Source organism: Tachypleus tridentatus, chromosome 1, assembly GCF_004210375.1.
Source record: "Tachypleus tridentatus isolate NWPU-2018 chromosome 1, ASM421037v1, whole genome shotgun sequence".
Taxonomy (NCBI): Eukaryota; Metazoa; Arthropoda; class Merostomata; order Xiphosura; family Limulidae; genus Tachypleus; species Tachypleus tridentatus.
The window spans coordinates 144,389,912-144,417,108 of record NC_134825.1 but is presented as its reverse complement, the minus strand read 5'-3'; the positions used below and the strand labels follow the sequence as shown (position 1 = coordinate 144,417,108).

At 32.9% G+C, this 27,197-nt stretch overlaps 1 protein-coding gene across 2 annotated transcripts in view; it reads left to right on the top strand.

Moving 5' to 3' along the window:
- Positions 1 to 5,647: 5,647 nt before the first annotated feature.
- The window catches only part of MED21 (mediator complex subunit 21), a 48,507-nt gene continuing 26,957 nt past the window's right edge, over positions 5,648 to 27,197 (top strand). Inside the window, exons 1-3 of one of the 2 annotated variants that reach the window (XM_076456444.1) lie at positions 5,648 to 5,927; positions 9,431 to 9,542; positions 21,053 to 21,153. In XM_076456444.1, coding sequence (XP_076312559.1) covers positions 5,886 to 5,927; positions 9,431 to 9,542; positions 21,053 to 21,153 — 255 coding nt within the window. In that variant the 5' untranslated portion in view covers positions 5,648 to 5,885. The remainder of the gene's footprint in view (positions 5,928 to 9,430; positions 9,543 to 21,052; positions 21,154 to 27,197) is intronic. The other variant, XM_076456436.1, reaches the window with a different exon arrangement.

Below are 27,197 nucleotides of genomic sequence, written 5' to 3'. Positions count from 1 at the left end.
TTTAATCTCGAATTTTTGCTTTTGTAATCCTGTACGCTTTCTCTTAACCCATCGGCGGACAAAAAAGAAAGACGTCGATAATGCTTTCACTCAAGATGTTTGGATTGTTGTTGTTTTTGGAATTTCGCACAAAGCTACTCGAGGGCTATCTGTGCTAGCCGTCCCTAATTTAGCAGTGTAAGACTAGAGGGAAGGCAGCTAGTCATCACCACCCACCGCCAACTCTTAAGCTACTCTTTTACCAACGAATAGTGGAATTGACCGTCACATTACAACGCCCCCACGGCTGGGAGGGCGAGCATGTTTGACGCGACGGGGATGCGAACCCGCGACCCTCAGATTACGAATCGCACGCCTTAACGCGCTAGGCCATGCCAGGCACAGCAAAGAATCAACCAAATACATTTATTACAAATAATTTATATTACAATATTTACTATTCACAGCTTACAATGGCAGACTTCATGGATTACGTTCGTAAACTTACTTTCATTTGTAACAAAAGAGTTTAACCCTTTCTCATTTCAAAAACGAATTTTTTTTTTTTTGAATTTTGCACAAAGCTACCCGAGAGCTATCTGTGCTAGCTGTACCTAATTTAGCAGTGTAAGACTAGAGGGCAGGCAGCTAGTCAACACCACCCACCGCCAACTCTTGGGCTACTCTTTTACCAACAAATAGTGGGATTGACCCTCACTATATAACGCCCCCACGGCTGGGAGGGCGAGCATGTTTGACGCGACGGGGATGCGAACCCGCGACCCTCAGATTACGAATCGCACGCCTTAACACGATTGGCCATGCCAGGCCCAAAACGAAATTTACTCATTTCTATTGGAATTCGAAAATATTATTGTTACTGACTGTTGGTTTAGAAGCATAAAAGAATATTCAAATCTTTTTACAATTTTCAAGTCTACTGTTAGTTACTTTTGAAATTGTTTAGGGTGATGATGTCCCGCTTTAGTGTATTGAATGTTATTGGTTTTACTTTATGTTAATTTAATCTCTTACTACGTGTAGCCCCTCGCTCGTACAGCGGTAAGTCTACTTATTTACAACGTTAAAATCAAAGATTCGATTCCCCTTGGTGGGCTCAGCAGATAGCCCGATGTGGCTTTGCTATAAGAACACACACACACTATGTGTTGTTAACTAGCTATATCATGTCTAGTTATGTTACACTAGTGTTTGCTGCATTTACGATCATTGAACTTTCAATGATGTATGTTCAACATATTATTTTCTTTGTACTTGATTTAACATTATTTCATTTTCATTAAAAACAGTATTCTAACTATTTATTATAAGATTCATGTATAATATATTATTTTGTATCTTCATAAATATTAGTTTTTTACTGTGCTCTTTGTAACTTCCGACTTGAACGGTGTTACAACGGTGTAAGACATTCATACTGAAGGTTGTAGAAAGTTTTCGTTATACGTGGTTATAATGTTCATACCTTGTTCTATGGACAACATATGCTTGTTTTTCATAGGGTATGCTCTATTCCTTATTTATTACTATTTTCTTCTTATTGTTTTGTCACTGCACAGTTACACCATGGGCTAAACTGCATTCTGTTCGCCATAAGAAAATTGCTACATTCACTGTAGGGAGATCAAATCTCGGATTTTAGTATTGTAAATCTGGAAACTTAATGCTGATACACCGAAGGCTCGTTGTTTTCACTAACAGTATAAAACAGAATATTTAATATACTTAAATGTATTAGTTTTTACATTTCTTTATATAACACACACACACACTGTTTGCATTGTGAACATAAAATTGTGGTATTTTCAGTTAAAACCAATCTCACAACATATCAATAGGGATAGCAGACATTTTCTATTGAAGGTATTTGAACTGGAGGTTCATTTTATGTGAAAGTGAACAAGCTGGACAAACGTTTAGCAAAAACAAACAAAAATATTTGTTCACATAAAGAAAAAAAGTGTACCTATGTGCCATGACAGACAGCCCTTGTTCAAACGTATGCATCAATTAATCTTGATGTCTTCCTTCTCGTAAAATTGATTACCTCAAAATTAAACACTGAATAAACTTTAAAAATCTTTTTTGCAAAAAACTAGCAGCAAACTGATAAGAAATAAGGTGCCTGAATTCTAAACTACAACTTGCTTTCTTTATCCAGTTAACAGTTTCACACCAAGAACTTTGTTCCCTGACAGCAATAGTCAACTATCATGCTTCGGCTAGCAAAGGCTATTCAATACTAACTAGTTTTAATCCAGGCTAAAATAATCTAGCGTACCTTTATGAGCAGTGTGTTTGTAAAATAACAAAGTACAATTGAGCTTTCTGCTGTATCCACCGCGAGGAGTCAGATCCCAGAACTTAGCACTCTAAGTTGTGATCAGAAGACGTCATCTAATAAAAGAACAAAAGGCTGAGATGGCTATAACAAGATAATATTAGCCCTTTAGCTACGTACAGGATAAAAGACGCATATAATTATGTCTTAGGTATTTTAAAAAATTAATTTAACAACTTTTTATTGTGTGCTAACGCAGTTTATAATTCGAATTTTAATATAAGTGTTTATACAATATTCATTTTATTTTTTAATTCGAAAACTATAAATAATGCTAAATATGTTGTTGTTTTGAATTAAGCACAAAGCTACACAATGAGCTATCTGTGCTCTGCCAATAACGGGTATCGAAACCCGGTTTTAGCGTTTTAAGTCCGCAGGCATACCGCTGAGCAACTGGGAGGCTGCTAAATATGTTTTTGTGTGTATATCATATGGTATGTCTTCCTGTTTTATTGCTCATTTTATATTTTATTACGTCTACCATACAGCATTTATGGTGCTGTCGAATAAAAAACTCAATTTAAGATATTTACAAGCTAGAATATAAAATAAATTCACTCAAATTTTGATTTGCTCAATATATTTTGTAAACCTACCAGAGTATACGCTCCCGCCACTCCATTTTTTTAAATCCTCTCCACTTATTCCTACTTCTCTCAAGTACAACTTTATAACCAACAAAAAAAGCACCTTTCAAACTACGTAAAGCTGACAGTCGTTTGCAATTGTTTGTTTTTAATTTTTCCCAAACCTACACGAGGGACATCTGTGCTAGCTGTCCCTAATTTAGCAATGTAAGTCTAAAGGGAAGGCAGCTCGTCATCACCACCTACTGCCAACTCTTGGGATACTCTCTTACCAATGAATAGTGGGAGTGACCGTCGCATTATAACGCACCCACGCTGAAAGGGCGAGCATATTTGATGTGACAGAGATTCGAACCCGCGCCTCATAGCTTACGAGTCGATTGCCACGCCTCTAATGGTAAAAATAAACTTAGGAAATAATTTTGTTTAGTTGTAATAGAGCAAAGCCACATGGAGTTATCTACTATGTCTACCATGGGGAATAAAATCCCAGATTTTTTATTTTAAGTCTATAAACTTACCATTGACACACTGAGGGACTACAAAAAACAGATGTAAAAATGTTAGAAGCAGAAGCTCTTTAAAGTAATGTTAAAACTTTGTAGTCAATACTAAATTACTACATTACTAATAACTTCAGTTCGCTCTTTTATGATGATTACGAGTTCGGTCAAAATGAGTGAATGCATGTAGAGTTAGGGTAGATAAAATAACAGATAAAAATAAACATTTTCGAATAAAACGTTTGATGTTTATTTAGGAGGTTTTAAAAATCACGCTCTAATGGAATTTGAATTTTCTAATGAATGAAATCATTTTTAATATAAGCATGAAAAAAATCACTTTTCACTCGGAGCAATCAGCATTTTGATGCCACACATATTCACAGATACATTCTTAATAAAAATATTTAATTAAAAATTCTGAGTTTTCTCTACCAGCTTGAAAAAAATCTTGAAAATACACAAAACACGTTAAAAGTTTCAGTAACTCTAACGGTCATGCTGTCGGTGTAATCTACCGAGGCAGTAGTGAATAAGTTTTACAACTTTTGTACTATGTGCTGCTTCCACAACAGTGCAAAAACCAAATAATCAACCATTTACAAAACATACCCTGTTACTATAGATGGTAAGAGATATGCTGTTGTTTTGTTTTTGAATTAAGCACAACGCTACACAATAAGCTCTTTGTGCTCTGCCCACCAAGGGTGTCGAAACCCGGTTTTTAGTGTTGTAAGTCCACAGACATACCGTCGAGCCACTGGTGGGAAAGAGATATGTTATCTCTGCATATTACAAAATATGTATTTAGGACTAACAACAATAAAAACGGATTAACTTCGTCAGATATTATTGGGATTGCGAACGAAAATATCGTTAACAGCGATTTGATGAAACGATACATTATAATGTTCTTAAGTATAAACATAAGAAAAGGTACGACACAGTACGAACTGCAACTGTGATCATATATGTGCAAAACCTCATCTTTCACTTTGAAGTTGCCCTCTAGTGGCATCGATATATATCCGGACTTACTACGCTAAAAATTAGATTTCAATTCTCGTGGTGGGCAGAGCACAGAGCATTGTGTAGCTTTTTTGCTTAACTACAAATACACACATTGAAGTTTATAACTAAAAATGCTTATTTTCGTAGAGAAAAATAAAATTACGTATTGTCCATGTGATTACAGTTCAATAAATAGAAAGATAACTACTAAATCAAGGAAATGTCTCTAAATTTATTGGCAGTATATTCATTTCTACATATTTAAACCTTTTCTCAATGTAAACATTCCAGCTAAAGAGACGTGTTGGAACACTTTCATCGTTTCGATATATAAGAATACTGGACGGTTACTTTAATTTTGGCACTTCCTATCTGTTTCAGGCCCGGCATGGTCAAGTGAGTTAAGGTGTTCGACTTGTAATCTCAGGGTCGCGAGTTCGAATCCCCATCGCACCAAACATACTCGCCCTTTTAGCCGTCGGGGCGTTATGATGTGACGGTCAATCCCACTATTCGTTTGTACAAAAAGAAGTCCAAAAGTTGGCAGCGGGTGGTGGTGACTAATTGCCTTCCCTCTAGTCTTACACTACTAAATTAGGGACGGCCAGCGCAGATAGCCCTCGTGTAGCTTTGCACGAAATTAAAAAAACAAAACAAAAACAATCTCTTTCATTTACTTGTTTTACTTCCTTTGTATATTGAACAAGCGTTCAACCACATTGTTTGAGAATGGAAGAGAAAACATTTTTATTAGCTTCAGAATATTGGGAAATTGTAAAGTACCAGTTAGAAATACTAAAGATAGTTTGTAATGCCATTGTTCAGTTAAGGTAACTACATTCATGATGCTAAAAAAACACATAGGTTCAAGAAGCCTTGAGAGAAATGAAATACAAACTTTCTAACTACATTAATATTTATGTCGTCGGGTAGTTCAACTAGATTTCGAACCCTCCACTTTTCATCTCTCTCACCAACTGCATGACTAGTCTGAAATAAACAAATTTTTTCAAAATTTTGGGCATCTATAGAGTATAAAATCTAGACATGTTTTACTATTAGATTGATAAACTGGATTTTTGTTATATCACTCATAAGACTTATTTTTGGGATTCTCTTGCAACCGATGGCCCTCTCTTTTTCAATTAACTTATGTTTAATATGTATAAATAGTTCATACTGCTTTCATTTTGTACTGTTTTTACGAGAACTGGCCAATATCCAGATACAGCTCTTCAAGTTTATTAGTTTGCATTCCTTAAAATTGATATGAAAAATCTTATTACAGAGCAATAAGTACTGGAACCTTAAGATAAATCCTGGAATCCTAAAAAAAACGTTGAAGATATTTTTCTCTCTACTTAAGTTTCTTGTTTTATGGAATACTACTTTTAAACAACAATTATTACTTTAGTGCCCTCTAACTTTCATATAACTATAATGGCGGATAGGTTGACGCAACTGCAAGATGCTGTAAATGCGGTAAGACTGTGACCTCATTGTCAAAATTTGTTAAGGTCATATCACAAAAAGTAAATTTGATATTTGTGTAAGAAATGTAAAAGGCGTCAAAGCAATTTTTAAGTGAGATGAAGCCTTTTGAGTACTTGATGTAACTTAACATATTAAACGTAAATTGAAACTTAAATATCGTTTATTAGATTTGGATTTTAAATTAAAGTTAACAAAGTCCAAGCTTTAGTTGGCAGAAATTGCAAATCTGTGTTTAAGTTGTAACTACGATGACTAGTATCTATTGTTAGAAAGGCTTGAGATGTTTTATCATGCTATGTTTTAATGTTACGCTGCAAATCTAAGGGTATGTATCGTATCAATTTACGTACCCCAAATAATATCCACTGAAAATGAAAAACTTTTAATTAAAGGTTAGGAGAGCCCACTGCTAAGTTTGATTTTATTACATACATTTCCTCAATCAGGTAGGAATAGGGAATTGTGAAAAATAACTACCGATTTAGGTATTTGAGGAATGAAACAAATTTACAAAGATTAGGGATACGAGTTTCAGCCAATAGTAATACTAGTGATGTTAGACAACGAAAACTTCAACTTTAAAACAAGGTTAAACTTTCTTCTTAAGTTTCAGAGTGAAGTGTGCTGAAATAGAGATAGATCAAGTAATAATTACAGTTACAATCGATAGTTTTTAGAAGGCACTCTCAGAAAGGAAAATGATCCAATTCAATTTTGTATAATAAAGTATACTTTATAAGACATGTTCCATCAGTGCAACCTCTTCACAACATTGTGACACTGATGTTGACAGAAATCTAAGGATCTTTACAAAGTGGTAAGCAAGTGTAAGTGAAGTAACCAATAAATTAGATAGTTTTTCCAATATTGGGTCCAAGAAGATTTGAGTTACCTATTTGACAAACCACTATAAAAGGGCCAACTTAAAAGTAGAGAAGTGGAAGAATAAAAATAAGGTATGGCCAAGTTTGGACTTCTGAGGCACCATGTGTGTACAACTGCTAGTTGAAGGATGAAATTTTGAATTTAACTGAGGATGTCTGGTTGTTTAAGTAACTGTGAAGACGGTCATTGATAACTAAAAACAGGCCCAACATGGCTAGGTGATTAGGAAGTTCAACTTGTAATATAAGGGTCATGGATTTAAATCCCAGTCACACCAGACGTGATCACCTTTTCAACTGTGAAGGCATACAATAATGGCTAATCCAAATATTCATTGGTAAAATAGTTGCTCAAGGGTTGGCAATGGGTAGTGAAGACTATCTGCTTTCCCTTTAGTCTTGCAGTGTTAAATTATGGATGGCTAGAAGAGATAGTCTTTGTGCAAAAGTTCAAAACTAATAAACAAACATACAGACTAAAAACAATGAATTTTGACAAGGACCTTTATTCAAACTATCAAATACTGCTTCAAATTAAAGAAATCCCTTTGCTGAGACATTAAATCATATTTAATTTTGGAAAAACTACCAATGTTATATATATTTTAGCACCAGAATGAACTGTGTAACCACTATTGTTAGAATTCTTGAAAATGTCTTTTTCTTTTAATCAGTATTGGTACTTTTAAGTATTTTTAATGATTATTATGTTAAAGAGAAAAATAAAGTGCAGTTTTTTTATCTTTTGTCCAAAACAAGTTTCTATTTCACCCATCCAACATATGTGTACTTCAGGTAGTATTCAGTATACAATAAAAATGCATTTATACAGAATGGTCAGTTTTCTTATAAAAAGGCATGCTATTCATATACGTGTAATAGATACATGCATACTTCTACATGCACTATGCTTTCAGTGAAAGACAACCTTTTTGTACTGTGTACTTTAAAAGAACTGCATCTGACTTAGCAAAAAAAAACAGCCATTGTAGTCATAAATTGTTGATCATATGGAACATAATCATAAAGTGTAAAACAATAATAATGGTAACAGTTAGATAAGTGAATGAAAAGAGTGTGCAATTAACAACACGTTATGGGAGAGACACAGGTACTTGTTTCCTAAAGGTAACATAAATAAATGAAAAAAAAATGTCTATTAACTGTAAAAAACTTAAATCAATACGATTGCATGAATTAGCAAAAGTTTAGTATTTAACATAGAACTAATACTACTGCTACCAGTAATAATGTGAACTTGTGTATGTCAGGGAATCCTGGAGATTCCAATTTAATTGTCTTGAGTCAGTTGGGTATTTACAAATATCCAAACAGTAAATGGCTAAAAATTCACAACAAATATGACATTATATTTTTCAAATGCATGTTGTAGACTAGTGAATGTACCTTTGATTATACTTATTGCAGTAGATGTAGTTAATAATAAATATGTTTGATTTCTAACCAGAGCTAAAGCAATTAACAGCTAAAATTAAGAAAGATTCTCAGTCTAACATAGTAGTATCTAAAGCTATTCATTACAGTTCTAGGCATAGCAGCAGCTGTATTGTTTACTGCCAAACAGTAATCAGTTATTGCTAAAAGAACAATTTTCTTTTTACCTCTGAATGACTTTCAGAGGTAAAATTTATTGTATAAAATAAAAGTAACAATTAAATTTCTATTGCTTAAATATCTGGTTTTGAGTTATACATGTTATAGAGTATGAATATTTCTTGACAGTGATTCCAGTCTTAAGTCTAAGCCACAAAAACATGCAAATTGAGTCCCAGACTCCAGTACTACAAGTCTGGATTTTGGTTACAAATTTAAAAAGAAAATTTTAGAAATACACAACAAGATTACCTATTTTGAACTGGGATAGTGAATTACTTAAATATACTAATCAAATATAGAACTGTTAATTACTGAGCTCTACAGTTGATATAGCTATATAAAAAGGTACAGTATACATACTTGTAGCATATCACACACACACACCCTGCATGGCGTTTTGGACCAAGTATCCAGGAATGATTCTTTCACTAGTGTATTTTATAGCTGATTCAGTGTAGTAGATAAGAAATTGGACTCTAAAGCAGGTCCAATATGTTGGTGTTCATATCGGGAGGGGATGGCTGGCCATGTGTTCTTATCTGTAATTTTATAATGTTACATGAGAGAGGAAAAAAAGCATTACATTCATTCATAATAAACTCATCTCCATTAATGTGAAATTTACAGTCTGATCTTAGATGCACTAAATTGTATTGTTGTATGCGCACATGTGAAACATTTTACTTGTGATAATATATACACCTGTGCACTTATCTAAATAATGTTTAGTTGAAATGAATGTTATTATAGCAAATTTAAAAATCAAGAATATTCATAAGAATTCTGTATTCTCATGAGGTTTTGTTTGTTATGTAGCTTTTATGAGGCACAAAATATATACAATATATTGGATAAATGTAGTATCATAGTTTAGCATTTTACATTTATGAGCCTAAATAATTTTATTTCAAATTACTTATTACTCATGAAAGAGTTATTAAAACTAAAAATTCCTTAATCAAACAATAAAATTTTTGTTTCTTCTTGAAGCAAGCAGAAAACTTGTGTAATAGTATTGGAGTTCTTCAGCAGTTTGCTCCTCCCAGCAGTTTCCCAGAGTTTGAAAAGTCAGCATCTAAACCAGCTCAGTCATCTTCAGAAGGTAATGCCAGTATTTAATGAAAATTGGTTATTTAGAAGTGCAGTTTGGCAGAGTATCATGCCTTAAGTTATGTTGCTGATGCTACTAGTCATACCAGAAAGTAGGTCCTTTAAATTAAGAAGACAGTTAAATCAATTAAGAAAATTAGCATTCATTATAAAAAAAGTGTTGCTTTCTTCGGTGTTGAAGTGATATTATACATTACCTATGCTTCTATATTTTTAAAGTTGCAAAGAGTGCTTTCCTAAAGAATAGACATTTTCTGAATGATGTCATGACCTCATATGATCTTCTTTGTTTTTTTTTGTTTTTATTATTGTCTGCTATTTTGGATAGGACATGCATATATTCTAGATAACGAAAAAACTTGCAAATGTTTTTTCACTGTTAAACTTTTTAATCTTTTTACAGATTCCAAGCTGACTTATAAAGAAAATTAACACAAACTACCAAAGTTAACAGGGAATATTGCCATATTTGACAGTACGAGGGCTGTTCAAAAAATACGCAGACTGTTTGAATTGCGCGGCTCCAGTTGGTTCCAGGGGAATCCGCTTGGTGTCGCTAGGTTTTGCACAGATCAGCTGATTACGATGCCATTTCCTGACTGCAGATATCTTCATTTGTGTATTAGCTATGCGGTTTTAAGTGAAGTGCAATTTTTTTGTTTGGCGGATTTCAGAATGAATGACCTGAAGGAGCAACGACTTGCTGTGAAATTTTGTGTTAAACTTGGAAAATCTGCGACTGAAACTTTTGCTATGCTTAACACGGCTTACGGTGATGTTGCTATGAAGCGTACGCCATGTTTCAAGTGGCATGAACGTTTTAAGGATGGTTGACAGTCCATTGAAGATGATGAGTGTCCTGGACGTCCTTCCACGTCAACTGACGACCCACACGTCGACAAAATCAACACCCTAGTGCGGGCAAATCGACGTCAGACTGTCATGGAGCTTGCTGAAGAGTGTGGGATATCAGTTGGATCTTGTTACGAGATTTTGACCGAAAAATTGAAGATGCACCGCGTTGCTGAAATTCAGCCCTCAGAACTCGTGAGTTTTTGGCCAAACACTCGATCAATGTTCTTCCCCACCCACCCCTACTCACCTGACCTTGCTCCTTGCGATTTTTTCTTGTTCCCCAAACTCAAAAGACCCTTGAAAGGAAGAAGATTTGAGACGATTCCTGAGATTAAGGCAAATGCGACGAAGGAGCTGGAGGACATTACAAAAGAAGCTTACCAGGACTGTTTCAACAAGTGGAAACACCGTTGGGATAAGTGTGTGCGTTGGGGAGGAGAGTACTTTGAAGGGGTCCCAGACCTGTAACTTCTAAATAAAGTACATTTTGTTTTATGACGTCAGTCCACGTATTTTTTGAACAGACCTCGTATTCTCATATCAGCAGTCCACATTGTGAAAGGTTTTAGAATAGATTTATTAACCCTTTCGCAAAGGGTCAGGGTTCAAGGGTCATGCCATTGCACATGTTGACTTGCATTCAAAATTTATTGAACTATTGTTTTATGAATTTATTCAGTAGGTTTGAAACCAAGTTGACAATTATAATTCAAATTTTAGTATTATATATGAGTTAATTTATTCATATAAAAGTAAATATGAAAAATAACATTTAAATTCAGATTTTAGTGAGTTGCATGGTATGTTGAATGCAGCACTGTTTAAAATTAGATGTTTGTGAGTTCAAAATACTAAGTCTATAATTTTGTACAAATTAGGAACTCAAATTACAAATATTGATAAGCTAGAATGTAAAATATGAACCACATATCTTTATATATTGCTGAGATATAGCTTATTTATTAAACCAAATGCAGTGGTCTCTTCAGCTCTTTCCATTTTTTGTAATGGTCCCTTATATGCTTTTACTACAGTATATGATGTGAATAACCAACTAACAGCTCAGAATGTCTCTAGAGTGGTGTTCTCCATCATTTTAATCTTTGAAAAGGCTTCCTCATTCTTTAAATTCAATTTTTTTTAAGGAGGTAGGTTGTACTTTTAGTCTACTTGAAGTTTCATATTTTTTAAAATCTAAGTAAATCTTAGTTACTAAGCATAATAAATGATAGTGGAATTCTATGGTATCAATGTACTTATTTATAATTTTTTAGTTATTTAACTTTATGTATAAAACCTAAAAAAATTTTGATATCCTCTGCATGTGAAATTTTAAAAGGCTTAGCAACATATATCCAACAACAAACAAGTGCAAAAGCCATATGGAGAACAGATAACTGTTGCTTTACTTCTTGATTTATTGTTCTATATTTTAAGAAAAAATATGTTTAATAATTTATTTCTAAATAGTAATAATCTGTGTACACACACACACATATATATAATGTATAATAATTAAAACTTGACTGTATGTAACAAAATACTAATTCACTAAAACACAGTCAAGACAGGGAAGACTGAGTCAGTTTTATATTACTGTTTAAATGACCTGAATTCACGTGCACCACATCAAAGGAAGTTATGTAATGTTAGCTAAGCATAATTGGAAAGTCAATATAATAAATATATATGCAAATCTATATAGCATTATGATACTTAAGCTACTTAGACTAAACATCAAAGCAAGTTATGTAATGTTAGCTAAGCATAACTGGAAAGTTAATATAATAAATATATATGCAAATCTATATAGCATTATGATACTTAAGCTACTTAGACTAAACATCAAAGCAAGTTATGTAATGTTAGCTAAGCATAACTGGAAAGTTAATATAATAAATATATATGCAAATCTATATAGCATTATGATACTTAAGCTACTTAGACTAAACATCAAAGCAAGCTATGTAATGTTAGCTAAGCATAACTGGAAAGTTAATATAATAAATATATATGCAAATCTATATAGCATTATGATACTTAAGCTACTTAGACTAAACATTTATATTTTTGTGTTATAATATGTAGTCATTCTAGCATGAAAAAAGCATAATTTATATTTATTTCCTGATTTTTTTGATGAAGGTTACAAGGTTTGTTAAGTGACAGACCCCACAAAAAGTACAGAAAATAACATAAAATATAGTCTTACTGAAAATAAACATGTGAAATGTATTTAGGAGTTTTTAGAGATTACATAAGTAATATTTAAGATTTTTGGGATGAAGAATAGCTTTTAATCATAACATGAAGATACTTTGCACTCAGACTAGTAATAAAACAGACACTATATTCTCAAACAAATCATTAGTAAAAAATATTTCATTAACAAGTCTTATTTTTTTATTTATGAAATACTTGTAATCTTTATTAAAAGTCTACCAACTTTTATGAAGATACATGTTGTATCAAGAGTTATAGTACAAATACGTAATGCATGCAAATGTATAGATTATACATTATACCAAGTCCCATGTGATAGGATTAAATAATATTTGAATGAATTTGAACCTTATTAGATAAATGTATAAGTATTTTACTCTTTATAAATTATTGAAACTGTTGAGATTTGACAAGAGCCCCATATTTTTAGTGAGTAATTTTTGTAATTACAATGTTATAAATATTTCCATCAGATTAGCCAGGGTCAGACAGACACCACTGTGCTGTAGACCAGGAAAGAGCTCACATGGGTCAGGGAAAAGTCAGAAAATTTTTAATTTTTTTCAAGAACAAATAAAAGTGTGAATTTTAGAAATGTGTCAGGGAAAATTGAAATGCTCTGGCCAAGCCACTATTTTTCACTTTTGGAATAGTTTCTATGCATTTGTTAGCAATTTCTACCTTTCAGTGGTTGATCTTAGTACAACAGTTCAAAAGAATTTTGGTAAGAAAAAAAATTAAAAGAAATTTTACCCCTTATCTCCAGAGCTACTTTTTTTTCAGCAGAAGAATGGTAATGTTAACTACAGGGTGGCCCGTAAGTCCCTACCCATCCATATGTTATTAGGTTATACTAATGATGAGTTGAAGGCAGCTGTTACTGCAGCATTTGGAACAATAACCCCTGCTGTGTTGAGGAAAATGTCTCGCAGAACATGGCATTGCATAATATTACGCAGCAAGAATGAGGGACAGCACACAGATACACTGGATACATAAGATACATGGATGGGCAGGGACTTACGGGCTACCCTGTATATCAACAAATGTAACATATCTTCATATGATTCAATGATTGATCTTAGTACAACAGCTCAAAAACATATCAATGAGAGAAACTAAAAACACTTTTGTCTTGCCTCTTGCTTTCTGAGTCACTTTTTTTTTCTGCAGTAGAATAATGACAGATGTGTTACTTTATAATATAAACTATATCAACCAATATAACTGATATAATTTTTGATAATTTTTTGTATGAAATATACTAAACACCAGCCAGTTTGTTTCATTTTAGTTATGGGTAGGTGTTCCTTTAGAAATGTATTGACTTTTTTAATAAGTTACTTTTCTCATCAGGGTAAGGAACACACAAAACAATAAATACTCATTGATTTTATAAGAGAGAAAATACTAGTAAAATGAGTAGCCAATAAAACAAAAAGCTCAACACAGACTAGCTGAGTGACTTTGGTTTTTCTTATGATTAGGAATAGTTCTGGCTTCAGATCTAAGAGTCTGGTACACATTACAAGGGAGCAGTTTTGAAATAGGAAATAAGGACAAAAGACACAAGAAAAAAAATCAAAAGTCCGAGGTACAATATACTAGAGTTAAACAAAGAGTTCTACCATTGTCTGCTTTCTAAAATAAGCCATAGCTCTAAACTAACCAAGATGAAATGATGGTTAAGAAAGATCAACTGGTTGTATTATCACCAGCATAACAGTCATAAAAATCAGAATAAGGGGTCAAACCCATCTCAGATTGTTAGATAACAAGGATTTAACAGAAAAAAACATTTTACAGGCATTGAGTCATTACTCATCTAATTTGAGTTCAAATACTGACTATTTGTCTAAAAATATGTTTTCAGAGAGCATTATAATACAGAAATTTTATTGTGGCAGAAGAAAATACTCTTATCTAATCCACTTTGGAATTGGCATCAATTTCTAGGAAGCTTTAATGAGCAAAATATAACTTCCAGGGACAATTCTTGTATCATTTGACAAGTCACTGAATAAAGATTTATAAGAAGAATTAATGTACTTGTTGGATTTGTCAAACAAGGAAAAGAACTGAGAGATGATATTTTGACTTATAGTTTCTTGAACATAAAGGATCTGAGAATTTATTAGTGCAGTTTAAGATAAGACTTTTAAAACTAAATTTTGCAAACCTTTCATAAATTTCAATGAATGGGCCAAATAACAATAGAAAGTTATTTCATATTTGGCATAGGATTAAGAGAAATATGACCCTAAAATTCCGATACTTATCAATGTTGGGTTCTGTGGCTTGCATGTCGTATGTGTAACCTTCAAATAATGAGCTAGTAAGACAGGGTGGAAGTTGTGCAATGTGATGTGGTCCCTCTACTATTCTTTTTCTGATTCTCTTGCTCAAAGAAAAGATTAGCTGCTATTGAGGGAAATGCACAATTTTCTTTGAAATTATGTAGCACTAGGTGGCTAAAATATGTCTGTAACTGAAAGGACCATCCAAATTTGGCAAAATGTTGAGAAGTAAACCCAGGAATTGTATAAGGATAAGCAGCAAACATGCTAATCATTTAAGAATCCTGCACAGCACACTCAAGGTGCTTCATTGCCAGCAAAATTATATTTGTTTTTGACAGTTGTCAAAGCTTTTGTGCTCATTTTACAAACATGTGAAATAGACAAGGCAACGGTGCCATTTTCAAGATAATACTACTATGTTCACACAAGATTAACTATTCTTGTTCATTGCTGCTTTCTATATGCAAAAGTTTTCTTTACCTATGCCACAAGTCTTCCACTACTTTCTATTGGAATCAAGTGATTCCAGCATATCTCCCATGTAAATCATCATGCGTCACCTCTCCATCAATAAGAGCATGGTATAATCATGTGATGCATGGGAATCCCCCTATGTGCCTCTACTGAACTGTCATTTTTTGTTTGGTGGTGCTTGTGCTTGGATGTGTTTCTTTTTTGACCTGATTTCATTTTGAGATACATTTTTTTCACAAAGTGGTTTTACTTCATAAATTTTTATTTAGAATTACCTTAATTCTACCTCATTATAGTCCCTTTTTGGTTGGCTCTTGAAGCATGAATTCCAAAGTCATTGTCACCACTTTGGGTGTCTCTACTTTGATAGGCTCTTTATCTCAGACCTCAGGTGTGAATGACCATTTCTTACCATACCTCCCTTGTCTTCTGTAATTGTTTTCTTCCCTCTACCTCAGGTTCCAATTGTTTGTTGGTGTCTTTCAGAGGCAAATCAGGACCTCATCACTCAACAGACTATTGAACCTAATCTCCATCAGTCATTGGGATTTTACTCCTGACTATTTGTTGTTCCACAAAAACTCATTAACTGGAGGGCTGTCATTGATTTGCCTCACTTCATTTTCCTCTTTCATGTTCCATATTTGACCATGGAGTCCTATCTCCCCCTCTGGTGGGAATTTTCTCCAGGTTGATGGATATTGCCAATGCTTACCTGCATATCCCTATCTCAGTATGGTCTTGTCATGATCTACTGTTTGTCCTTTATGGGGTTGTTTACCAGTTTTGAGCTCTGTCCTTTATGCTTGCTTTCGCACCTTATGCTTTTTTGTCGAGTAGTTAGGGCTTTTGCTCTTCATGCTCTGTGTCTGTGCTTCCTTTGTTATTTGGATGACTGGCTTCTTATGGCCTATTTTGAAATGGAGTTGGTCAGTTGTACTTGTCACTCCTCCAAGCAGCTACTGTGGTGGGTTTGTTAATCGTATTGGAGAAGTCTTACCTAATTACCTTGTCCATTTGGGGTTCTTTTTCAACACTCACCTCTGTTGAGCTCAGCCTTCTCCTCTCCAACTTCATTCTATGGAAGTGTTAGTTTGCTCCCTCAATTTCTGCATGCAAGGATCTATCAGTTTAGATGTGGTCATGCATTACATCCCTGGTTCCTCTTTTTTGGGCATGTGAGTTTCCTACAGTGAATTTTCCACAATCCATGGAGCCTCGTTCCAGATCTTGTGGCTATTTCTTTTAAAATTCCTCTTCTATAGAGGACAATCTGCTTTGTTGGTTGAATGCTTGGACAGGATTCGTACTTATCCAGATTTATTCCTGTTTGTGGATCCATCCATCCAGGTGTAAGGTGTGTGGGTTGATTATCAGGAAGCACAGGCCTATTAATTTACAGTTTACGGTGAATTAGCTCTAGCTACTTATTTTTGTATCACGTTATCTGGCAGCTTTCTATGACTAATTTTTCTTATATCACATACTATGATCTACTAAGTATGTAGACAAATAATGCACTATCTGTTGATAACAGACTGATTCTGAATTATTAGACAACATTTCATCTCACAACTTACTTATGGTACTAGTATTTTCTTCTTTTTTGAAGATGAAGATCACTTTTGTTGCTATTAATATCCTTGACAAGAATCAGTTGACTTGCTTCAATGTACTGCACATTTCATTTTACCACTCTGTGTTGATTCATGTCAAAGATATGCCTCACTTCTACAAAGTAAAGTTCTGTACATCTTTTTCTTGAATATATGATGCCTGCTTCATACATTGCACCTTATATACATCATTGTTTTTTTAATGGACAAAGAGCTCACCTATTCCAGAAGTAGTGTCACACTCCACAGTTGTGCCTTACTTTTTTCGTAGGGTACACTTGTTTTTTGTGGTTTTTAGCTGCTTATTTGAATACTTTTGTGCCTTCATCAGCCCCTCCACTCTTTCATTATGGAAGTTCAGTTTTGGATGAGCAGAGTTAATACTAATTTGAAAGTTAACATCGTCTACACTGATAATCTATTTCAAATAGGTACTCTGCCAACCCTCTTCTGACGTTTTCTTCCCACTGATATCCTGGTGTTTCAGTTTGTAACTTCCAATTCTTGAAAGTGAGGATTATGCTAGAATAGAGAGGGAGCTACCTGTTTTAGTGTAGGAGGCACAGAAAGGTTGGTGGAGGATAGTCACAGAATATGCGTATGTTCTGGTATAATAATCTAATGTGCTATTAGAGAAACAATTTTTTTAACAATGCTTAGTGGTCAAACTGAGGTTGAGATAGCCTTGGATGATAGGAGTTAAGTACTTATTGGAAATGCATTTTTATTGTATGAAAATATTAACTTAATAAAATTCTACAAAAATGTTTTATTGGTTAATGTGACATTTGAAAACATTCATATTCAAAATATGTTTCTTCTACAGTGTTTTTATGTAATATTTATATAATTTCAAACACAAAGATATTACAATACTATATAAAATGTTACATCCAGCAATTGGTGCTTTTCAACAGAAAAAATTGAATTGGCATTGTATTTACGAATCAATATAAAAGTAGTTTGATTTGGTTATAAGAGGAGGTACATGGAGGTTAACTCTAATTTTTATTTTATTTCATTGAAAGATGAACTTGAGTGTAGTTAATATTTATTTGTCTTAAACTGTTTTTTTTATCAGTTTAATTCAAATTTATTGGTGAGGGAAGATTGACTTTTGTTCAGGAAAAACTCAAATTTTGTATCATTTTCAGTATGGGAACATCACAATGAATAAATATTGGGTGGCCCCAAAATTAGAATAACATACACATAAATTGTTTTCATACATTGGATCTCTTATACCCTTACACAAGACATTAGTTTAATTGCATGTTGCATTTTGGGTGCTTTCAGCTTCATAGCAGATCATCTTTCCTGTCTTGACAAGATTTACCCGATGGGGTGGTCCCTCATTTTCTTATTCTCAGGTGGTTTTATAATTTGTAGGGTTTTTGTCACATTACTTCATTTATCAGTGTTCTCAAATCACTAGTTACTATTTCTTTTGGCTCCCTGTACTTCATTCTTAGGCTTTGGCTACAGATGTTATCAGCCAGATTAGTCACACAAATTCCTATATGTTTATCCTCCTGTCTGACTGCTTCATTGGGTAATTCCATTGTCCACACCACTCTATGCCAAGTCCTTATCGCTTTCTACTGACCAGTTCAACCATGATTTCCTCATTTACTTTAGCTAAAATTATTCCCTCCAGTATCACTTCTCTTATTACAGACCTCCTCCATCAAACCCAAACACTAATTATTTATCCCATAGTTTATGTCCTTTGTCTTCACACCTGGCTTTTTTGTGGTTCTTGGTGAGGAGATATGGTTTCTCCTGTCATGTAGCTTTTGGTTCAATCTCTTCATCCTTCCTCCATGGAACTGTGCTGGCAAAAGTAGTAGGTCTTTTGCTCTTGGACCCACGCTTATTGATTTTCTGCTGCTCATCCTACTGTTGCTGGTGTCTCCAAATTTCTGAAGTGGCTTTTCAACCAGGGGTCTTTAGTCTCCTTTATTTCAGGTATTGGACAATTTTATTCCATGCCTTTTGTCTGTACTGTTACTGTAGGTTTTTTCTCTCATCCATACTTATCATATTAATCTATTTCTTTCAGATTTCTCGACCTCCTCAGCAATCTGCTCTTCCAGATTGGGATATTAATGTGGTCCTCCATTTCCTTACTTTACCTCCTTTCAAGTCTTATTTCTTTATGTTCTTTGTTTCACTTGTTTCTTAAAGTGTATTCATTTCTTCTTACCCAAAACCATGGCAACTTGTAAGGGTAACTCTTCTTTTTTGTCTGTTTCCTTTCCCTATATTTCTCATCTCTATCCCTGTCTCGATCCACATAGACTTCTATGTCCTATGTATGCTCTTCTTTGTTACATTGCCTGCATGGCTTCCTTTCATGGTTCCTGTTACTGTCTCTTTATCCTGTGGTAACCCTTTTCGTCCAAAGATTTCTACACTTTAACCTTCACCAACTGATTTCATTGTTGGCTTATTCCTCCTTGTTCCTTTCCCACTGTACTTTTGTCCATGTTACCTCTCATCAAATCCTATACCTCAGTTTTTTTTCCTCTTGTCTTGTCTTTGTTGGCCTGTGGAGAAAATCCAACAATCAGCCATGTGGAACAACCCTAACATGTTCATCTCCCATTATTTACATCATATTGCAGTGTTGGCTTCTTTGGGTGGGGAAGGCTTGTAGGTTGCATAATAAAATGTTCACAGGTAGAGGGTAGTAATTAATGAGAATAGCTAATCTTACGAGCTGAAGGAAATAACTATTGGAAATGCATGATGGTCAGTTGATGAACTCCACATAGTTAAGGTATAGAAAATAAAATATAAAGTCTTACTGAAAACAAATATTTGAAAAGTATTTATGAGTTTTAAGAGATTACACAAATAATATTTGAGATTTTTGGGATGAAGAATAGTTTTTTTATCTTAACATGAAATTACCCTCAGACAAGTAACAAAACAGACTTGATATTTTCACAAACAAATCTTTTGTAAAAGTATTTCTTTAAAAAATCTGATTTTTTTTATAGAAAAACTTATAACCTTTACTAAAAGTCTACAAGATTTTGTAAGGTACAGTTGCTGCATCAAAAGTTATATTACAAATACTTAACACGTGCAAGTGTGTAGATGAACTTGTGTATATTATACCAAGACCAATGCAAAAGGGTTAATAGAATTGGGTGATAAATTACTTTTCTGTTATAAATAATTTGTGAAACAATTTTGCAACAAAACATTTTAATGAATGATTATATATTCCTTCTTGGCTAATGAATTCTGATACTTTAAATTTAATGATATCCACTTTGAAACAAGCCATTATACAACTTTTGATTAATATGTATATGACAATGGTTATCCATGGAACAAAGATTGTTACATTTTACAGGTTCTGCAATATTTTCAAATTAAATCTTGTGCAGTGTCAAAAGCCACTTTCAAGAGATCGGTATTCAACTTTTGATCACTATATGTATAACATATATATTATCCATGAAGCAAAAATTCTTGTCAAATTTGGTAGGTTCTGCAAAATTCTCAAATTAAATCTTATGCAGTGTTAAAAGCCATGGTCTGAATTATACCAAAACACAGGTAAAGATCTCTGAAATTAACATTTATTTTTAAGATTTTTAAAAGTGTCAAATAATGTACATAAACCAAAGCTACAGTAAAAATGGAGAATGGTGTTGTGTAAAATAGCCTTGCAGTACTTCACCAGGCTAGAAATTATTTAAAAAAAATAAAATCTTTTCATGGATATTACATTTGTTGGATTTGAGTTTTATTATATAATACAGTTCATATTAGGTTACAGTCAAATTTTGTTATTTGGTTAGACAAGACCAACCTAAAAGTTGACTCTGGTTGTTTTTAATTAGTTACCTTGCCTCTAGGCTATCAGTTCAAAATTTGAAATGGCTAGCAGATAGCTCTTGAATAGATCTTTTTTATGTGAATATTAAAACCACAGAAATCAAGTGTTTTAGTTAGTAATGAAAAATTGGAAAAATATTATTTTTAGCACCAATAATTTCAAAACTGTTTAATTTCAGACTATGCTCAGCTATTTGCTACACTTATAGCAAGGACAGCTAAAGACATTGATGTTCTAATTGACTCATTACCAAGTGACGAATCATCTCCAGAGCTTCAGGTAGATAATTTTACTGAACAAACCTTAATCTCATGTTCATTGAGTTGTTAAAAGTGACTTTCAGTTGAATGTAGTGATGTATTGGAAAAGGTATTATGTAGCAAACATTTGCACTTTAACAATACAACCTTGTTCAGTGATTTTATCATTTGGGACAACTGCATTTCATGACCTGATGATTAGTGTTCTATTCAAAATCTCTAGGTCATATGATAAAAATTCTTCACTGAACAGGAAAATTCAATTTCACACCTAGAATAGCTTGATCTCTCTAAAATTTGCTTATGAGGTTTACATGTCACTAGTTTTGAGTTAAATAACACTGAAGTGAAGTTTAAATAACAATAAAGCACCTGAGACAGATAATGTTTTCTCAAAACTACAAGAGGAGGTTAAAGATGTGTGAACCAGTTGCTATAATTTTTGGAATAGTGAACAGGTATCAAAGGATATGAAGTCAGCTTATGTAACTCCTCTTAAAGGAAAGTGATAAGAATTGTCCCAGTAACTGTAGACCCATTAGTCTTAAACCAGTTGTGGAAAGTCTGATAAAAGATGCTTTGCAAAGTCATTTAAGTTTCTCAGTGTGCACTGGTTCTCAGGGATTTACCTCATAAACACTTTGTGCATATTATAGTCTTTATGCTATAACTTTTGAATTAGTGAGTGTATCTTCATGACATTTTGTATATTATCAGTAAACATTACAAGGATTTCATGAACAAAAATATCAGTTCTTTTATTAAGTTTTAAGATTTTTTACTTTGTGTTTTTCTCATGCCTTTTGTCTTTTCTAATATTGATTATCAAGCATGCAAAGTAATTTTGATTTTAATATTAGAAATACTTTTATGCATCAGAAAATTTTCAAATTTCACATATGAAATTGTCAAATCTTTTTTTAGAGAAAAACTATATTTTGTATGTTATTTTCACATTGTATTTCTGTACGGGTTGAGTTGATTTGACCAACCTCGAAACCACAATAAAAATTAGGAAATAAATATAAATTGTGCTTCTTTCATTCTAGAATGACTACAAATTATAACATTTCCTTAGTCTAAATAACTTTAGTCTCATAACATAATACATCTATATATATATATTTATTGTTTTTCTTATATTGACCTTTCAGCCATACCTAGCTAACATTACAGAAGTTGCAATAATGAGGCACATGTGCATGCTTATTACTGTATCTAAAAATATCAAACTGGGTTTTACAAAATGACCTGTCTTGACTCAGTTTTAGCAGACAAGTAATTTGTTTTATAGTTGCATTTCAGTTGCAATACATTATTTATGTATATACATTAATATTATTTATAAATAAGTTCTTAAACTTATTTTTCTTAAGACATAGAACAGCAAATAAAGAAGTATAGCAAACAATTATTAATTCTAGTTATGAACTTTGTATTCATTTGATACTTGCTGTAGGATGCTAAGCCTTATTAAATTTTGCACATGGAGAATGTGAATAATATAAATTTTTTGTCTTTTTATCTACATTTTCAAATAATAAAAAATTATAAATTACTATACTGGTACCACAGAATTCTACTATAGTTTATCAAGCTTAAAAACTAAACTGTATTTGGGTCTAAAAAATATAAAATTTTGAGCTCACTTATATCTTACTACTACAAATTTAGCATTAAAATAAATAATTTGCCACCTAAATATTTTAGAGAACTGAGAAAACCAACAGGGGAAATTTTGTGGTTTCACTTTGTTATACACACTTCATTGGGTAAAGTAGGTGTATGCAAGCATTTTCAAAAATTGAAGAGGTGGATGAGATTATCTTGGTTGACTCAATAAATATTATAATATCTCAGAAAACAGAAAATATATTAGGTTCTTATTATACAATCTAGCTGGCCAGTATCAATAATTCAAGTACATACATTTATGAAATAGTTGGTCAATAAAATTTTGAATGCAAGTCAACAAATGTGATAATGTGGCCTTTTGACCTATGTTAGTAGGGTTAACAAGGTTTATAATTTTATTGGACTGTCACCATGGTTTCATGAAGGGAAAATCTTGCCTTACAAATCTTTTGACATTCTATGAAAAGATTACTGCATATGTTAGTAAGGGTAAGAGTATAAATTTGGTGTATCTAGGTTTTTAGACATTTGACAAGGTACCAAATAAAAGGCTTTTAAAAAAGTTGTAAATGTAGAAGGATGAGTTGCTGGATAGAAGAAAGCAGAGGGGTCTTACAAATGGATTTAAGTTAAACTGGATTAATGTCACAAGTGGGTACCAGTAGAGTACCTCAGGGCTCAATGTTAGAACCATTGCTCTTTTTTTACATCATTGATATTAATAAATAAATTTCTTAAATTTTGCAGATTATATTAAGGCCTTTGGTGTTGCTAGCTGTGAAGATGCTGCTACTTCACCAAAGGATTTAGATTATTTATTGAGTTAGGCAAATAGATGGCAAATGGATATTAATTATAATAAATGCAAGATACTCCATGTGGGTTATAATAAGTTGAATTTTAAGTATAATTTGAATGGACATAAGCTTAACAATATTATGAAAGAAAGGAATTTTGGTGTAATAGTTGACCAATCTCTGTAGCCATCCAAGCAGTGTACTGTTGCTTGTAGTAGAGCAACTAGGAGTTTAGGTTGTATTTGCAGAAGTATTGAATACAAGTCTAAAGAAGCTATAATTTCATTGTATAGGTCACTGATTAGGCTACATTTGGAATATTATATTCAGTCTTGTACTCTTTACTGTAAGAAAGACATTGAATTATTGGAAAAGGTTCAGAAAATGATTACTAGAATAGTGCTAGGGATAGAAGGGTTGTCATATGAGGAGAGGTTGAAATCTCTCAGGTTATTTTATCTGGAGAAAGGAAGAGCTAAGGGGTATCTGATTGAGATGTTTAAGATTGTATAGGGAGTTGATAGTGTTGATGCATCATTGTTTTTCATACTTAACAATGAGAGTAGTAGGACTGGTGAACACGAGTATAAACTATGACAGGGTAGAAGTTATCTTCAACTAAAATATTTTTCTAACAGGATTGTTGGCCTTTGGAATCGGTTGCCTTCAGGTATTGTGAAGGCAATAAATTCATGTGAGTTTTAGAGAAAGATTGACAAGTATATGCATGATAAAAGCTGGTTTTAAAATTTTTTAAAATTTATTAATTAATAATTTTATATTAGAGCTTAGAGGATGGAACAGTTGAGATGGACCAATAGGTCCCATTTTGTCCCTAGATGTTATGTTAAAAACCATGAGTTTAATTTAAATTGCACAAGTTACTGATGATATCATCATTAGTCAATAGCTTTCTTCCGGTAGGACTGAAACAATATCTTCTTGCACAGTAATGGTCCTCTTAAGAACTTGGACTCCAAATAACTTCTTTTCCTTGGCATTGTCTAGAATTAATATGTTTTTAAAATTATTAACTAATCATGAAATTTACAATGGCTCATGAAACTTAAATTCTTAGTTTTGTTCATTTCTTTTATAACTGAAGAAAATTAATTTTTCCTGCTTACGCACTATTAATTCTCAAATGTGTTAACTTTCACTTTGTTCCATGTTAATCACAATGTTTTTTGTAAAGAACCTCTGTCTATTGTGGCTAGTGGGAGCTCATTGTCTGTAGTGAACATGACAGCCGTTGTTCGAAGTGTTGTGAATTTCTTCAAGCATACTGGCCTCATCCTCCTGTTAGTTCATCAAATGTTCCTCTTCCCCAACTTGAACATGATCAGAAGGATGTTGATTCTGATAGGATATCTTCTTTTACACAGTTTGCTCTCCTCACAGCTATATCTGTAAAGGAAAATTTGTACTCTTTTCTTGTCTTATTTGATGGGGTTTTGGAACTGTTTATTTTCTCTCTTTTCCTATTTATTTTTTTATTCCTTTTGTGCTATGTTACATGAAGCTCACACTCTGGAAACTTTATTTTCCTTCACCTGACATTATGGTCCAAGCAAACTAATTCTTAAATACTTGCACACCCACACTAAGCTACCTTTTTCTCCTCATTTGCTTGACTTTTGTCCTGGCTTACAGTCATTTTTTTTAAATTTTTTGACTGTTTGAGAGGATGGACCACTTTTACTTTCCTTTCTAATACCCAATTTTCATGCCTTTTTCTGTTTCTAACCATCATCTTGTTGTACCTCTTGTCACTTTACGCTATTTTCAAGGTACTTCATCATGCTCAAGAGGGGGTTTTCTGAAGAGGTTTATTCTCTTCTGTTCACCAAATTGGCCCAAATTGTTCTTTTTCTTCTTGCATGGTTCCTCTGCTTTAGGACTTTTTTTGAACGGGATGCTTTCCAAGTTAATGCACGCCTCCCTTGTGCTTATCTGCATGATCTTTATCGGGCTCCATTTTTTTTATTGTCATGAGGTTTTCAATAATGTTCTTGACACACTGGCAATTTGGGCTAAGGTGACTGGTATCAGTCTTCATTGCTTACTGTGATTTATCGTATTTCTCTACCTTACCATTCTGTTCATATTTTTGTTTCTGCTGAATCTACACCTTCCCTACCCATTTCAACTTCTCAGCCTTCTTCTACTTCCTGATGTCAGGGTCACTCTTATCTTGTTGCACATTTCTCTCTATTTGCCAGCCTTTGATCTCTGTTTTTCTGATAGATGAGTTCTCATCTATGGCTGATTTTTGTACTTCTTCATCTCATTGCCTTTCTTCTTCCCTCTGTTATCTTTTATCTTCCTTGTCTTGAGTACAGTAAAAAAAGAAAATAAATATTGTTGATGAAAACAAAATATTCTATCAATTTATTTTAATTACCTGGTAATTACAACCATGATATGTGGTAAAAAGAAACCTTTTTCTGGAATGATCCACTATATTTAAATAATTTATACAACTTCGTGTTTTTCAAGAAATTATACAGAAATTAATCATTAACTAATCACTTGTAATTTGTTTAAGCTACAAATTACATAACATTTGGATATTTAATCTTTATCCAACCATGTCACTCTTTCTACCCACTGTTTCAAACATTTTAATTTTGCTAAATTTTAAGGAATATAATAAGTATTTTTAGTGTAGTTGAAAGTATCAGTTATGTAAGAGAGATTTTCCAAGTTTTAAAAAGTTAGTTTAGTTTTATAAAATGTTCTGTTTGGCTATGTTATGATTGCACTTAGAACTTTCTCTGAAAGTACATTAAAAAAATACTGTTAAGGTAGTAGGATTTATTACAGATAGAAAGAGAAAAAAAGAAAATCCATTTCTCAATATTTTGTGTAGTTTCAATCATTAGTGTCAGGTGAAACACTATCTCCAATTGTACTTGGATTGTTTATTTATTTTAATATCAGTTTGTGAGAGTTTCAGTATGTCTTTCTGACATCATGTTGACACAAAGTGTACATTTCCTAACTTCTAAAAATTACATTGTCCTTAGAATTTCTTATACCAGACCTTTGATTATATTTACTCTGAGTACTTTTTTTGTAGTATTTGAGCTGCATGTATTATTTTTCTTATTGTTAACTATTTTCAGACTTCAGCACGTATTCATTCTGATAATTTCAATCATCTTTATTTTTTTTTCAACTTTTCTAAGCAATCTTGATGCACTCTTTCTTTGAAAATTACTTTAGTCTTTAAGTAATATTTAATATCTGAATAAGATAACTTCTCAATTAATGTACTTTATGAGTTGTTTTTTTTAACTGTTTGTTTCTCATTCAACTGGATAGTGTGACTGATGTTCATGAAGTGGGGATGAACATTATACTCTAGAAAATTGCTTACTGCTCTTTAAAATGAGTTTTTGAACTCCTAACAGTCACTACTGGTATTACTTCTGGCATTGTTGGTCTAGGCATTACATCTAATAATACCAACCATCTTAACTGTGTAAAAACTGAGCAACTTCTGATATACCACAGATATCTGTCAGTGAAACTGTTTCATAGCTTGGAAAGTAAAGAATATCATTTCCTTTCATTAATTATTCTTATAATTGTGTGATTGTCCTAACTGTTTGTCTTGGCAGTTAAT